General features: G+C 36.3%; 2 protein-coding genes across 2 annotated transcripts in view; both read left to right on the top strand.

Annotated features, from left to right (window-relative positions):
- The first annotated feature begins 855 nt into the window (after positions 1-855).
- Positions 856-6,012, top strand: LOC136839724 (carbohydrate sulfotransferase 11-like). The gene is made up of 5 exons (XM_067106069.1): positions 856-1,598; positions 2,416-2,598; positions 3,062-3,268; positions 4,574-4,824; positions 5,519-6,012. Exons 1-5 carry the CDS (start codon positions 1,314-1,316, stop codon positions 5,847-5,849), a joined length of 1,257 nt encoding a protein of 418 aa, XP_066962170.1. The 5' UTR covers positions 856-1,313; the 3' UTR covers positions 5,850-6,012.
- Positions 6,013-10,984: 4,972 nt separating this feature from the next.
- LOC136839266 (uncharacterized) overlaps positions 10,985-16,615 on the top strand; it is a 218,871-nt gene continuing 213,240 nt past the window's right edge. Inside the window, exon 1 of the mRNA XM_067105066.1 lies at positions 10,985-11,375. Coding sequence (XP_066961167.1) covers positions 11,306-11,375 — 70 coding nt within the window. The 5' untranslated portion in view covers positions 10,985-11,305. The remainder of the gene's footprint in view (positions 11,376-16,615) is intronic.

Here is a 16,615-nt window from a genome sequence, read left to right on the forward strand (position 1 = left end):
TAAATGTTTGTTTATTTATGCGTGTGTTGTCGTGGTCCAGAGGTTACCAACCTCGCCTAATTAGCAAGAGTTCGATCCGTATGATATCCACCGGGCTTCTGTCGACCTAGGCAGCGAATTATGTATCGGGTAGTTAGCCAACTGGGGTGGCCCTGACTACAAGGGTGGAGACTTGGCTGACAACTGTAGGTCTACCAAATGGAATCACCCTTTCAAAGGGAGAAACGCTGCCTTATAATATATATATATTATATATATATATATATATATATATATATAAATATATATATATATATATATATATATATATATATATATATATATATATATATATATATATATATATATATATATATATTATAATATTATTCGCTAATGTCGGTGTAAATTTCAAAAAGGCTACTGGAGCTGCTACTACTGTACAGCTCACAAAATGAAAACTATTACCAATTCATTTTGTAGCAGATGATCACGAGAGAGAAAACTGTAGAGCCTTCATCTCATTCTTCTTTGCTTTGTAGCGTATTAATAAAGATGCGGAAAAAGCAGTAAAATGAAAACGTCGTTATACGTCAAATTATACTCGAAAATCGGCTGTTGTAGTGAGGGCTACCGTAGTTTCCGACTTTTTTCATTTTATTTTTTACTAATTAATCCCGTTATCTATTCATACGAGTTTTTTTTTTTGTAATTAGAATGCAAGCAGGCAAATAAAACAATTGAGCGTATAACATCCCGCAAAGTAACGTTCTGCAGCGAGGCACCATTTCTTCAATGTTTACATTCAGGCCGTTGACCCCTCTAGTCGAGTAACGGTCGCGCGTGTGTGTTCGTCGTACTGCCATGGAACGAACAGTCCGGGTGAACTGATGATTCAGTTCTCTTCAGGTTGCTGTGAATTATAGACTGTAGTATGCTCTAACGTAAGAAAACTTATTCCCGGGATTTATTCTGAGAAAGGACATAATCTATCTTTATAGTGCAAGTGATATTCAGGATGGTAACCACAACACTTCATAGCAAGTCACCAGAATTCACAAAACCCTGTTGACACTTCCATCTCTGTGGGCAGCCCTAATGAATGACGAGACGGAAACTATTAATTTTGTCGTACTAAGAACTGCAAATCACGCGAATCTGATGGCGCTCTTAATGGTGTCAATAAACCTGTTCCTTAAGTATTCCCTCATGAAATGAATTTAGTGATGAAAACAACACGACCAGGATGAAAAGTGTAAATAATAAATTTTATTAATATTGTCAACAATGAAGGCTCATTAGTGGACTGTCACGGTACAGTGCATTATGCCAAGATGATGAGGCACTTATGCACTTTATCCCCAACTAAGAACAAAATACATCGTTTAATAAGCACGGTAGGTATTATAGCTCTAATCGTATTCCTTCACGCCTTCGTAACTCGAAAAGGTGATGATGATAACCCCGTGTACGATAACAAAATAATTAGTGAAGTGTCAGAAGATGGAAGTGTGTCAGCCCAAACGACCAAATGGAAGAAGACGACTGACAAGGCTGATACGCCACAGTCAGTCCAGATGACTCCTCTTCTTGCAGCAACAAGGAGCGACATGTGTGTGGTGAGTATGGCGTTTAGGTTTGTACTTATTATTGCTTTTATTACTATGTCGTATGTTGTTTGGTATTTACGCCTCCAGCGTATATTGCGATGAGAACTGCTGTTGCTATTAAGTCAAAATTATATTTAGTATAATTTTCTTGTAACAACTTATAACTTTACATATCAGAAAATATGTTTCGTATTTACATCTCTGGTGGTATATATAGCGCTGAGATATGTTTATATATTTATATATATATATATATATATATATATATATATATATATATATATATATATATATATATATATATATATACTGTATATATACATATATACGTGTATATATACATATAAATATTTCAGAATCAGGTTTTGCCTCTACATCCCCAATAATGCATGTTCTTCATGGAATGAAATAGTCGGGAAAAGAAATAATCTTACCCAACAGTCAATTTCTTTGCACAAGAAATTCTGTAGGTTACAAATGGAATACTTCAATGGAAAGCTTCTCCGACTCAGTTGTTTGATCTTTGCCCCATTCACTATGGTGTACATTGTCTCATGAGGGATAAATTCACCTAATCCAGGCCACTCTTTTCTCTCTCTCTCTCTCTCGTCTCTTTACTTACCCACTAATTTAATTACTGTCGAAGTAACGTACCAAAATGTAAAATGAGATCCATCAAATTTTTCCATACAATTTTTAACATTCACTGAAGTGTTTGGGAATTCAAATAGATTTGGCTCCGCAGACTGTTTACTTAGTCGCTAAAGTTACCAAAGGAGAAAGTTTCCTGACCACCTCCCACTTCTACAGCTGCCGATTGTTGCAGGTGCCGTCCAAACTACCGGAAGTCCTAGAGAAGAGACGAAAGGATGCCCAGGAGGCGTGCGAGAGGCTGCGAGACGAACTCCCTCTGAGATGGAAAAGGAAGGATCGAGGACCGTCCTCTGGAATGCTGTCGAAATTACGATGGGACCCCAAACGGCACCTTGTGTACTGCCACTTACCGAAGGTAGACCGCGACCACGGGTAGACTCTCTCTCTCTCTACCCCTTGAATTCTTGATCTCTCTTCTATCCACTGAGTTCTTGATCTCTCTCTCTCTCTCTCTTGATTTCTTGATCTCGCTCTTTCTCTTTCTTTCCCTTGGGTTCTTGATCTCTTTCTCTCTCCCTCTCTCTCTTCCCTTGAGTTCATGATTTCTCTCTCTCTTGGTTTCTTGACCTCGCTCTTTCTCTCTCTCTCTCTCTCTCTCTCCCTTGGGTTCTTGATCTCTCTCTCTCTCTCTCTCTCTCTCTCTCTCTCTCTCTCTCTCTCTCTCTCTCCTCGAGGTTCAAATGGAAAACCAGGGAAAAGAACGAAATGAAGTATCTGGCCTGTAACATTTGCTCTTTGTACAGGATTTCAAGGTTTTACTTTATCGATAAAAAAAGACTCCTAATGACGAGCAAGCAACTAACTTGACTTTTTGACAGGTGGCGTCAACCACGTGGGCGTGGCACCTTCTAAGAAGTGCCGGTTTGAAGGATGAAGAAATTGCTGCTCATCCCAACGTCCATATTCTCTTACGGGAGCGCCTGCCCCCTCCTTCTGTGGAGGACCACGACAACGGGTTCCTAAAGGATTCCTTGGCTTTTGTAGTTTCAAGACATCCTTTCCACAGGCTTGTATCAGCATATAAGGTAAGGAAGTAAGTAATTCCAAGCAACGGAATTCTCTCTCTCATCTTCTGTTTTTCCTTATTCCTGGAGCCCACTTTCTTTCACGAGATTTTTCTGCACCCAATTCTGGGCTACACAAGGACCTCAGACTATAGGTCCCGTCGATTTCATCTAATTGAATACAATAAAAAAAAAAATTAAGCAAATCAGACCAAATCCTACGAGAAAGAGAGAGAAAAATGGCATTGGTATTGATAGTTTCTATTTACCCTTTATCTTTCTTCATTCTAAATCAGTCATGTTTTGAATATTTCCAGATTTCACTAAGCTTGCAGTGATAATCTTTCCCGCAAACCTGAAAGTTACATGGCTGAAACTGTCAGTTTTAAAATCCGCCTATGTTTAAGAGGCAAGATTGTTGTCACCAGCGAAGACTGGTTTGTTTAATACTATAAACTGACGTGACAATAACCATGGCCTCCTTAACATAGGCGAATTTTAAAACTGACAGTTTCAGCCATGTAAATTTCAGGTTTGGGAGAAAGATTATCACTGCATGCTTAGTGAAATCTTGAAACATGCAAAACATAACTGATTTAGAATGAAGAAAGATATATGCTCGCACTAAATATATATTCTGAATGGGGAAATTTCAATGCCTGGTGTACAATGTTTGACTGCGGTTTATCGTGTCTGATACTTGCAATTATTCAGAAATTATATTCAGTCATTTTTCAAGAGATATTATCGCGTTCGGCGGTTGCTGCAGTACTTGAATTAGGTCAGGAAAGATTTATAATTTATCACTAATTTTACCTTTACTTTGTAACTAATGCTTCCCTGTAACCCATAATTGTAACCCTGTAAACCGGAAGGTTTAACGCCCTCGACAACAAACCCCTGTAGGCGAAAGGGCAAATGGTATAAATAAATAAATAAATAATATATATATATATATATATATATATATATATATATATATATATATATATATATATATATATATATATATATATATATATATATATATATATATATATATATATATATATATATATATATATATATATATATATATATGTGTGTATGTATATATGTGTGTGTGGATATATATGTATATATATATATATATATATATATATATATATATATATATATATATATATATATATATATATATATATATATATATATATATATATATATATATATATATATATATAACATGAGTATAAAAATTCCCAACCGGTTTTCAGTGCGCGCTATTCTTCAGCACAGAACCTACAGTAGAGCCTAAAATAGGCCAAATCTTTCTGGTCCTTGCAGAATAAGATAATAGAGGCTGAGAAGAGGCGCCAGCACTATGTCGATCTGAGGTCACTCATACTGGAGCGTTACCACCATCAGAATGATCTCACCAACAGCACCATGCCCACCTTCAGAGACTTCTGCGAGTACATAGCCGATACCACAGAAGACTGGCTGAGTGATCTCAACCACAAGGAGCCCCCTGATCCACACTGGATGCCAATGGCCTACATGTGTTCGCCATGCAACCTCCATTACGACATTTATAGGTTAGTCGTATGTTCTTTAACCCGTTATTTATTTACTTACAAGTGTTTATCTACCTCTGTATTTATTGATTTATTAACGCATGTCCTCTACTCTGTACTGTCTGTACTTGAGTTCAAGTGTTTCAGTTATCATTTATGTACCTATGTTCAACTGCTTCTGTTACCATTTAATTGCTTTCATGTGTTCATCCACCTGTATTATCAGCCATATTCTTGTAAGGTGTTCAGGTTCTGTTGTCATTTATTAAATTGAATTTTTTCATCTTCGTCTGTCACCATCGATTTGCTTGCATGTGTTCAACTTGCTGTCTCCATTATGACATGAACTTATTAAGTGTTAAGCACCCGAAGTGTTACCACTATCTTATTTTTGGTATACAACGTTCTCATCCTATGCAAGTCACATTTGGAATTCTAAGTTCCTTTTTCTCACAAAATTCAGCCTGTGTCCAGAGCAGGAATGGAATTATAATTCATGCTCCTTAAGTATTTGTAGTGAAGATAAATAACGCATCTTTCCTGTAACTGCAGAGAAATGCCTCATCTTTTCGGATAATCTCTCTCTCTCTCAACTCTCTCTCTAATCTCTCTCTCTCTCTCTCTCTCTCTCTCTCTCTCTGCTCTTAGAGATAATTCTTATGATCATAATTTTTGCTAATTTTGAAACTGACAAAAGTTCAATTATTCTTTTCAGTAAAATGGAGACCATGGAAGAAGACGCCCGTTTCATATCGGCCCAGTGCGGTCTAGAAGATGTGATCAAACCAGGAGCGATGTTCAATCCATCGAGCAACGCGCAGCAAGAAGAAAAAGACGGAGGAAATAAAGATGATGAAATTATCGGAGCCGGAAAACTTGATTCTAGTCTTGGCAATGCCGAGGTGGAGAATAAGACTTACGAGAGTAAAGAGAACGTGTACGCTAAATATCTCGATGAATTATCAAAAGAAGAAATAGACAGATTGTATAATATTTATAAGTTTGATTTTGAAATCTTTGGTTACAGCGTTGATAGTTACAGGTGAAGCTTCACGATGTCGTAGAAGGTCAAAACAAAGCCTTATCGAGGTCCAAGTGAATTTAGTTATACATCTCAGAAAGATGTAAAGAATTCTGTGAATATATGTCATACATAATCTGAACCCTTCTTGCCCTAAAGAGTTTCCTAGAAGCAGGGAGGCTTCTCATTCTGACTTCTCATTCTGACTCTACTATATATATATATATATATATATATATATATAATATATATATATATATATATATATATATATATATATATATATATATATAAACATATACGAGTATTTATATATGGATATATATATATATATATATATATATATATATATATGTATATATAAACATTTTCAATAGTGTGCCAATATCACTTTCTCGTTCATGTGAGACATCAATATCTACTGACTCATGATGCAGTATGGATACTGTGAGCACAAAAATAAAACGTTTTGATTAGCCCTTGATTTTCCTCACCTCTAAAATCTGTAATTACCTTTCATTTTTGTCTCCAGATATTAAAGATTTGTATCTGTATTAGCCACGTCACCTAGTCACAAAAAGGAACTGATAATGCAAAAATATTGAGGATACTTCGGCAGTTTCTTTTATCATATCATCATTTTAAATACAAACAAATGTTATATATGTATGTATGTGTGTGTGTGTATATATATATATATATATATATATATATATATATATATATATATATATATATATATATATATATATATATAAGCTCCAACAGTTTTAACAAGTTATCCCATTATATGTCCAGACTTAAAGAATGGACAAATGAAAATTATTGGGAAAATTGGGCTACTAACTGCAAAGAGAAATATACAGTGGACACCAAACTTCTGAAATTACTTAATTGAATGAAGGCAGTTAGATTAGTTAATAAGTTTGATTAACGGAATACTTTTATGCTCAGTCAGTTTTTTCTGAATATTTGTAAACAACTTAATTTTTTCATTAGTATAATATCTAGGCCATATTTCTAGACTACCTTCAGTAAAACAGAAAAGTAAATCTGTACAGTCTCCATTGGTGCATGAAGAAAAACTCAGAGAAATTTGCATATTCGATCTAGGCATTGCCAAGAAAAGTGAGCATTTTGAAAGAGAAGTGGGGGGAGATGATGAAAAAGGAAAGATTTCCTACTGTAATACTACAATTGTAATTCTCATGTCAATACTTTTACATCTAAAAACAAAATTCATTCGCTTCATGGACAAATAATAAAGAAATGGTTTACGTTCAAGAAAGAAAGTAAAAAGATATTGCAGTTCGCTGAGAGGTATTATAATAAGAGAGAGAGTTTATCAGTGGTGCTACACAGAGAAGCAGATAAAGAACAGATTTCTGAACTGTAGTAAACCAAATATTTCTCGCATATTCTCTCAAATGCTTGTTACCAAGACGTCATGTTCGAGAAGGAGCTCTTTTTGTGGCAATGGTGTGGACGGACCATACCCTAAGGTAAGTGTGGTAGGATGTTGAAGAGGTTAAGAGGCCTGATGTGGACATCTAGACCCAAACAGCCAATAGAAACAAATGAACATGTTCCATGGTTACCCCTCATACACGTTTTCTGTCATGCAGCCAATGCTCGTTTTTTGTAGCTTTAGTCTTGTGTCTTTCTACTGAGTTCCAGTTCACTTTGAGAATTTTGATTGTGATTAGGAGCGTGAGATTATCCTCCTTCTATAATGCTGCTCTCTTAGTTAATTAATGTTACCTTTCAAATCTAATAATGCACCAGACGTTCATATTATAAAATATTTTTCAATTATATGCTTTTTCCCCATTAAGGGTTGGCTCCAGATGGTTCTGGCATCCAGTTCTCAGCAAGTCCTTTGGAGATGAGGTTCGCAGCATAATAAAAAAAAAGGGGGGAGGGGTGGGAGCAATACACGCGATCAGATATTAAATAAATACGCCAGAAAAGGTGACTAGAAAAAAAAACTGTCTTAGACTGGAAAACAACCTTGAAATAATGCGAGGAGACTCCGTCGAATTCAATCAGCGGGCAAGGGTAGGCGGGAATATTCATAAAATATTTCCCTGGTATAAAGGTTGGCGATAAAGCCCGACGCCCAAAATAAAAATGAATAAATAAATGAAATGAAAATAAGTTTTGCTGCGAATCCAAAACATTCTATCCCAAAATAGTTAAGACAATTTTAAAATGCAAGAACAGGTTTTCCATTTTCCAGGTAACGAAAATACATGACATTTTTATGTACTTCCATGAAATGGACTTTAAACTTATGCAAAAAGATCAATACATACTAACCTTAATATAGAACAATATATATTTTATTTTAATTAAGAATGTATACACTTATTAATTATATAATTTACTGAGCTACCAATAAATCGGTCAGCTATCGGGAAAAACTGTCGACAGGAAAAATGTTTTAATGCTCAGTTATAAATGATACTCTAAAAATACTTGACATATGTCCCTCGTGCATCTTTTTTCACACAGGACCTTGGTGAGATTTATGACGATGTAGTTCAAAAGTAATTTTCGAGCAACACTGCCCGAAAAGTATTTAGCCATTCAGTTTCATGCCAAACGTCTCACGGGAAACATGTTCAGCTTTGTAAAATGTCATATATCTAGTGATTTTTCTTTATTGTTTGTTTTGCCTTAATGTGATCAAGGGCAATGTCTTTTTTTATATATAGGCCTAGGTCTAACGAACACCGATGTGTTTTCATGTCCTTATCAACATATTGATAGCAATAAGCTTTGGTGCAATAACGATATACTGATAACAAAGCACTTTAGTACAATAATAATACGATACTGGTAGCAGTATCCCCATGCACTACTGTGCCTATTTCACGTATTTGAAAAGTTACAAAATGCATGCATAGACCTATACGGTAAGGGAAAAGCCTAACGTAAAATCTAAAATGATGAGAGTGATGCATAGATCTACAGTATTATAAACCCGTACCTTAAAGTTTGCACTATATTTAGTACGATAAGGAATTATCGTGTTTATTTTCATGCAAATTACCTAAACTGGGTAAATGCCTTAACCTAGTACAGATATTCTATTCACCTTACCTCATTAACATCAGTCACTGATGGTCGAGCCACTTGTTGAGCCTTGAACGTAAGATCGTAGTACCATAAAGAAGGAACATAGGCTACACGTCATCTGTGCCAGCACCAGATTTCACTGCCTTCAAAACTTTTTCATGCTCTTTTCTAGAAGCTGTTTTCACCGAGTCTTATTTTCTTGTCACTGAATTCCGTGTACCAGTGGCATCCCTCACTTCCAGTTTTCCTAACAAGAATATCGTATGCTGATCCCCTCTTATTCCGATCACTATATTCCGGGCTTTCACCTTCCACAGACATGGATGCCCCCTACAACTTCCACAGAGACTGATGCTCCCTACACCCTCCTCAGAGTTGGATACATCCTACACCTTCCACAGAGACTGATGCTCCCTACACCCTCCTCAGAGTTGGATGCATCCTACACCTTCCACAGAGTTGGATGTTCCCTACGCCTTCAACAGAGTTGTATGCTTCCTACACCTTCCACAGACGCGAATGCTCCCTACACCTTCCAAAGACACGCATGCTCCCTACACTGGAGTTCCACAGACACGGATGCTCCCTACACCTTCCACAAGCATGGAAGCTCAATACACCTTACACGGACAAGGATGAACCCTATATATTTCAATGAAGTCCATCCAAAATACTCCGCCTGCGGATGTGCACAATCGTGTTGAACTCTCAGCACACGAAATTAACACGATGACGGTTGTGGTACAACTGAATAGGTGGGATAACCTAGTCACACACGTTCAAATTGGCTTGAAAGTTCCGGTTTGATTAAACCAAACCGCAAACAACGCGTATTTCCATCGAACTACGGTTCATGTCATATTGATCAAGCATGGTTTTTTTTACAAAAAATTTGAACGCGTTTGGGTGCTAGAGAGTAACCTTCGAATGCATTGAGACTATTTGCGTGATGGATATGTCGAGATTGTTGGCGTATGAAATGCGCATGCGTCTACTACCATAATTAAGAACGTATCCAGTTACGACAGCAAAGTTGCAAACTTTTCAGTCCGCTTGGCATCGTGAGCACCTTTCGTTGCCCTCGTTAGAGGAAGGCATCTAAAAACACCTTTAGACCTTGACCATCATAAGGTATCGAAAGAATCCGCCCGTGTGTCATTTCATGCCATAGACCTACACGAATTCCGGAACTTATTATTCCCGACAGATTAATTAAAAAACGTTCATTTTTATAATATGCTAAATAATATAAATCTATTAGTGAAGGTTAATCATGTTTCCTTTGTGTTAGTTTATATTGCTGTAGTTGAGTGGCGTGTATGGATGGCGTTTCATCTCTTCTAGCGTGTGCGATTTTGCTCAGTCTAGATAAACAATAGGGACTTCCATTTTACCATAAAAATTGTCTAGCTTTTTTTTTAAGGTCCAGCAGCAATTTCAAAGAAAATTTTAAAATGTGTTCACTAGACACCAGCTTTAGTACAGCTCGCTCCAAAAACATCTTGAGATTATTCAACTGTAAGCATAGAGAAAAAGGACGGGAAAGCATTAGCCCTAAGCCACTGAGGGCTTTCTTTAAAAAAAAATAGGCATACAAACTTTTATAGGCTGGTGTCGCAGCGTCTTCTATTTGTGCTTGTGCTTGCACGAGAGAGAGAGAGAGAGAGAGAGAGAGAGAGAGAGAGAGAGAGAGAGAGAGAGAGTTACTCATAAATAATTTCAAAATATTAATCGTTTCACCATGATATTTTCTCTGAAATGTAACTAAGTTTGCCATGAGTGTTGTGGAAACGGCTCAAAATTTTTGTAATACTCCGAGTACTTTAGGAAGACGGAAAGTAAAAAAAAAAAAAAAAAAAACCTTTGAATAAAACACGTCTGCCAACGAGTTATCGTAAAGGAAAATTAGATTCCATAGCTGCCACCATACCTTCATGGCAAAGGATACTTTTTTCTCCTTCCTCAACTTTCTAACACATGTAACATTGGCTCTACAGCGCTTCAGAAAATACGAAGTGGCAACTCAACGGCCACCCTGCTTAGCTGGTTGTGCCGCTCGGTATCGAAGTACATCGTGACGTCAGTGCCGAGGAGAGTCTCACGATGATAAGGTGAAGGAGTGTCGCTCTCTGAACTGTTATTTGCGATTTGAATGACTTTTTAAGGAGTGATCAACTAAAACAGTGTCTTAGTGGTTGTGAATTCTGCAACGATAAGTGTGCTGTAAACAGTGCTGGCAGATAGTTGATAATTTATAGAAATCATATAATAATTTTTTGTGGTTTATAAAAGTGGCTCTATTATGTGACGTAGTGCTGTGTCTGTACTTTTGATGGCAGGGGCGAGAAGTATGAAAAATACAAACTATTTTTCGGAAAATATCATTACAAAGTCATCGTCATGGCTCTACCAGAAGTACCTTGGAGTAAACGCATTTGCATCGTCGCCTTCTGGATATTCTTGGTGACAGGTGAGTTCCGGAGACAACAAATTAAAAATTGATCACATAACGGGCAGTTTCCCCTCTTCGTTTTGTAGGTAGTTAATTGGCATTGTAGGGCTGCCGTTCGCGATTTTATTTTGTTTTTGATGTTTTTACATTTTATGCATATAAGATCAGGTTAAACAGGAGTAAGTAGATGTCAAAAACTTGGTAGAATTTAAGCTTTGTGTAGGCTAAAGTCTACATGAGGCCTCGTTGTTGAAAGGGTTAGGGTGCCTGTTACTCAAAATACTCACAGTGATTCGTACATTCATTCTTGTAGAACTGAATTCTGGATGAATGCTACATGCAACAAATTTTCAGCAGAAAAAGATCAGGTTAGACGCCATCGTCTGCGATGATAGTTGTATGTAGAGGTACTAACTGGACATTTGGTGGTTTAAATTTCCATATTTTTTTGAACTGTGTAAGGTTGTGGATCCCCTGGTTAGGAAAATGTCCCCTGAATTAACAATGAGCTTTTCCTTTTAAGCCTCACGCAATGGCTTTAATTTTTATCACAGCTGTGTTTAATGTAAATATAATCAGAAATGCCAAAGTAGGGAACACACACACACACACACACATATTATATATATATATATATATATATATATATATATATATATATATATATATATATATATATATATATATATATATATATATATATAATGCTAATGTAGCGTTTCGACCCTTAAGAATTAGGCCTACAGTAACTTAGAGGAGATCGAGAGTCAAGACGGCAAGTTCCCGACGGAAGGGACGATACGTCCCCAGAGAAAATTAGTCTGGAAGCTGAGACAAGGTAACCTGATATTTACATAAGGACCAATATAAGTGCTGGGCCTGGGCTGGACGACGGCAGATCTAAACGTGTATTTTTTTTCAAGCGACTTAAAAGTTTTTAGCTTTACCCTTGTCAGCATTTTTTTTGGGGGTGAGGATCCGGTTGCTATTCAGTTGCCCTTCACAACCAGTGTTCTAACCCACCAAATTCGACTGACTACCAGGTACCCAATTCACTGGTTTGGTGAGCATAGATACAGTGGAATTGCACGGAATGTGCTTACAGTGATCCTACCAGGTTCCGGTTCGTTGAAGAATTAAATCCACGATATTTCGTTTGTCAAATTTTGCATATTGCACAGTGCATAAAAACATTTTTCCCTTATAGTTTTGATTACCTTAATTTGTGTGCCCTCCCCCCCGAATATATTTTCTTTAACTAACTTTTTGGCGTTTTAATAGCTAGAGAAGTAAACATTTCGAAGTAAGCTCCTATACCCTGGTAGCGGTAGATTTCTTGCTAACTTAAATTGTTTCATTGAAACATTAACGGTTGACGTATTCCTTCACGAGATTCGAGATGAACTGAACATTATGGACTGTTTGGTTGTTCAGGAGATTGATATGTTGTTTTTTTGTTGCTGGTATTTTGAGGTGGTAAAATGAAATAAACGACTCCAGATTGACCTCGGGCATGGAAATTGAGAACGGTAAAGAATTATAAATTAAGGGTAAAATTACTAATTCATTCCTGACGAAATTAGGTAAGATATGAAAGGAAACTAGTTTATGCTGTATAATGTTTTTGACGGAATTCTTAATTATGTGGTTGTATTAAACTGAGGTCGACTTGGGAAAGCAGTATGGCTCTTTGATACAGCGTTATTGCAGATCAGTTTTTGTGCTGTCATTATGCCTACATATTGGACGTAAAGTGCGCCGTCACCATAAATGCCGTGCGACTATTATACGTAGGCCTAATTGTGGTTGCAAAAGTATTTTAATTGTTGTAGAAGAGGTGGAATAATGATTTCTGTTTATTTGTAGATGGTGGTTGCAGTAATTGAAAAGGAGGAAAGGTTGTTCGGTATTTAGGCTAAGTGGGAAATTAATTATCATTTAAGTAAATTTCGTTAGTAAATGATGAAATCGTGAAATCATGAAACCATTTCATGACGAAGACTGCGTGCAGAGACGCGATCCGTATAGTTGTTAATGATGATTAAAAGTTAATCTCTTGATGTTGTCGATATTGAATTTTTATTGGAAAGGGATTTTCATTCAACGAACGGGAAATGGAGGGCATATTGATACAATACTAGCCGGAGCAACGGAGAGGATGAGAAAACTAAGAAAGAAACATTTATTTTCTTGCATTTTCTAGACAGAAAAGTTTGGTTGAACACATACGTCAGTTTAATGAATATTCTACTTGGAGCCATATTCCGGATTTATGAAATTAAAATTGCGGGTCTTGAGGACTAGTGTGAATTTAAGTTTATCATAATTCCCCGGATTATTGGAAATGTAAGGTTAATTTCACCAATTTTCTCAGTATTTGGGTGGCAGTCCTTATAAACGAATTCACTCCTCGGATAATGTCCGTTTCCTGAAAGGGTGTGTTTGCCTCAGTCAATCAGCCTTCCCCCCCCCTTTTTTTTTGTCTTTAAGTTGCAACACTGAGAATAATCTTTTTTTTTGCTGTATTAAATTCGTAGACTCATCCGTTGTCTTCATAAAAAAAGTAAAAAAAATTTGTTGTTGAGGTGTGGTCTCAAATTCCTGCCCGAGAAAAATCGAACTTCACAGGCAGCGATATCACTTTATGGTCCATACTTTCGACTTTATATGGTCAGATTTTCAGACATTCTCAATATCTACCTTCTAACGTTTGTATTTGAGCAATCTTAAGGACTCACAGGGGTAATTGTCCTAGGTGTTCGTGAATAGATGATAATAATGATTATAAGGGTTTCGTTATTACGATATCGATTATACTTAAATAGTGTTATGACATACGAACATTAAACGTAAGAGGCTATTTCCAGTAATTAGAGCACTAGTGTCAAGTAAACGGGACAGCGAGAAGATCGGAATTAATTTCTTCTTTTTATTAACACCAACGTTTCGGGAATCCCTTCTCATCATCAGATACAATAAAATTAATTTTTACAATATTAAAAATAAAATGCTAAAAAGCTAATATTTATAAGAAACGTTGGTGTAATTAAAACAGAATAAATGATTTCTGGTCTTCTCGCTGTCCTGTTTAATATTAAACGTAAGCTCACCAGGAGCTAAAATCTTCCAAGCCAAGTAAACGGTCACTGTTCTTGTAAACAAGAGGCTTACGGTTGAAAAAAAATGTAGACGCCAGCATGGGAAGATGACCCTTGTTGTAGTATGATAGAATACAGGATGTTGCGCTTTGTGCTGTATGATTCCACGGGCGTGCGTTTACTGTTACGTTTTTGTATTTCCCATCGTTGAGATTCTCTCTCTCTCTCTCTCTCTCTCTCTCGAAAAAAAAAGAGAAATGTGTTCTTGGAAAATGTTTCACCACCAGTCTCCCTCAACTCCGGTTGATACCAAATGAAGTATTTATAAAGCAGGTAGGCTATGCAGATGAGAGAGAGAGAGAGAGAGAGAAATTTCGACACACTGCAGTATAAAAGATTGACATATATATATGCATATACCCTCTTGTACCAATTTACGTTAATCTTTCTTTCATATAAATTTAGTCAATAGCGCGTACTTCTGTCGTAAAGATACAAAGGCGTTTCGAATTTTGTTCAAGGCATTTAGGCTACCGTAAATCCCATGTTCTGTAACGCTGTGAGAAATTTCTCTGGTGATCCTGTTACCTATAAGGGGGTCTGAAGGGAAAGACTTGAACTTTTATAGGTAGCAGCAGAATGTTCCATTTAATTAGCGTAGTGAATGGTGCTATGTTATTTTTGTTTACTCATTTTGCTTTTTTTTTTTTTGCAAAATCAACCCAATTCATTTCCCTATTTCTTTTTCTACACTCATATTTTATATGGCTACTTGTCTGTTTATCTATCCATCTATATATATGTATATATATAATATTATGTATGTGTATATATTACATATATAATTTTATGTTTATATATATAAATATATTTTATATATATATATTATATATTATAAAATATATATATATATATATATATATATATATATATATATATATATATATATATATATATATATATATATATATATATAGCCTATATATATTTGTGTGTGTTTGTTTATGGGATTTTGATGCTTGTGGTAAACTGAACAGCGAATAAAGTTGAGGTGATTCTTAGTTCTTTACAGTAGTTTAAGTAAGGTACAAAACTGGGCCAGTTATGTAGAACTTTCTTTTATTTAATTTCCCTTACGGTTTAGGAATTGATTGATAGAGATTAACTGATTGATAGCTGGACGTGAAATGCGGCCTCGCAGCAGCTCTTACTCGACATGAAGGTCATGTCATTACTGTACACGACGGAGATTCTTCAAACACGTTTGCACGGGGAGAGGGTAAACTGAATTTAGAAGTGGAACTTGCAGTATCTTCAACTTTGGAGAATGCAAAATTCTTCGATGGAGAAATGATTACTAAAAACATCCAAATATCGACGGCAAATGACCAGAGTATTCAACAGTGACAGTGCTTCTTGTGTTGCTTCAAGCATATGTGTTCGTACGCATAAATGTTTTGCGCTAGATCGGAATATTGGCGTTATTTGTTAGATCTTGGTTCTACGTTGCCTTGGAGGTTTCAGGAAAATTTATGCACTAAAACAATTTAATTCTTATACCTAAGTCTCAGTGATGATGTAGCTGCCAAGGATTGAAAATTTAAGGTGGATACATATTTTCGTCATTCGGGTATTAAAGAGTTAGGTAGGGGTTGAGAAATTTTTGTGCTCACTGATGGCATCTTATTTAACTACAAGTTTCTAAAATTCCAGTCGTAAATTGCTTGGTGGACAGACAGTATACAAAGGAATGCCAGTAACCTCTTGTGCACACGCGGATTCTGAGTTAAGTATATTAACAAACAAAGAAATCGAAATGTACTGAGGTTTGCAAGATATCGTGAGGGTCAGGAACTTCTTGAGGGCGTGCAGTGATCCAGTTCGAGAGAGAGCGAGACGCACGACGTGATTGATTCGTGATTTGAACCCAGGTACAAAAATAATGACCTGACCTGGTATCGGCTGATGTCGTTTTGTACAGGAATGTATAATAGTTTGGTGAGAGTTTATATACTGAGAAGGAAACATCTCTGTGTGAGTGCAAGAGAAAATAAAAAATGCAACTGATTATTATTCCTCTTCAAAAGATAAACTCCTATTCATAAGGAACAAGCCTACAGGGGCCATTGACTTGAACTGCAAGCTTCCAAAGAGTAAGGT

The sequence above is a fragment of the Macrobrachium rosenbergii genome, chromosome 6 (genome assembly GCF_040412425.1).
Source record: "Macrobrachium rosenbergii isolate ZJJX-2024 chromosome 6, ASM4041242v1, whole genome shotgun sequence".
Classification (NCBI taxonomy): domain Eukaryota; kingdom Metazoa; phylum Arthropoda; class Malacostraca; order Decapoda; family Palaemonidae; genus Macrobrachium; species Macrobrachium rosenbergii.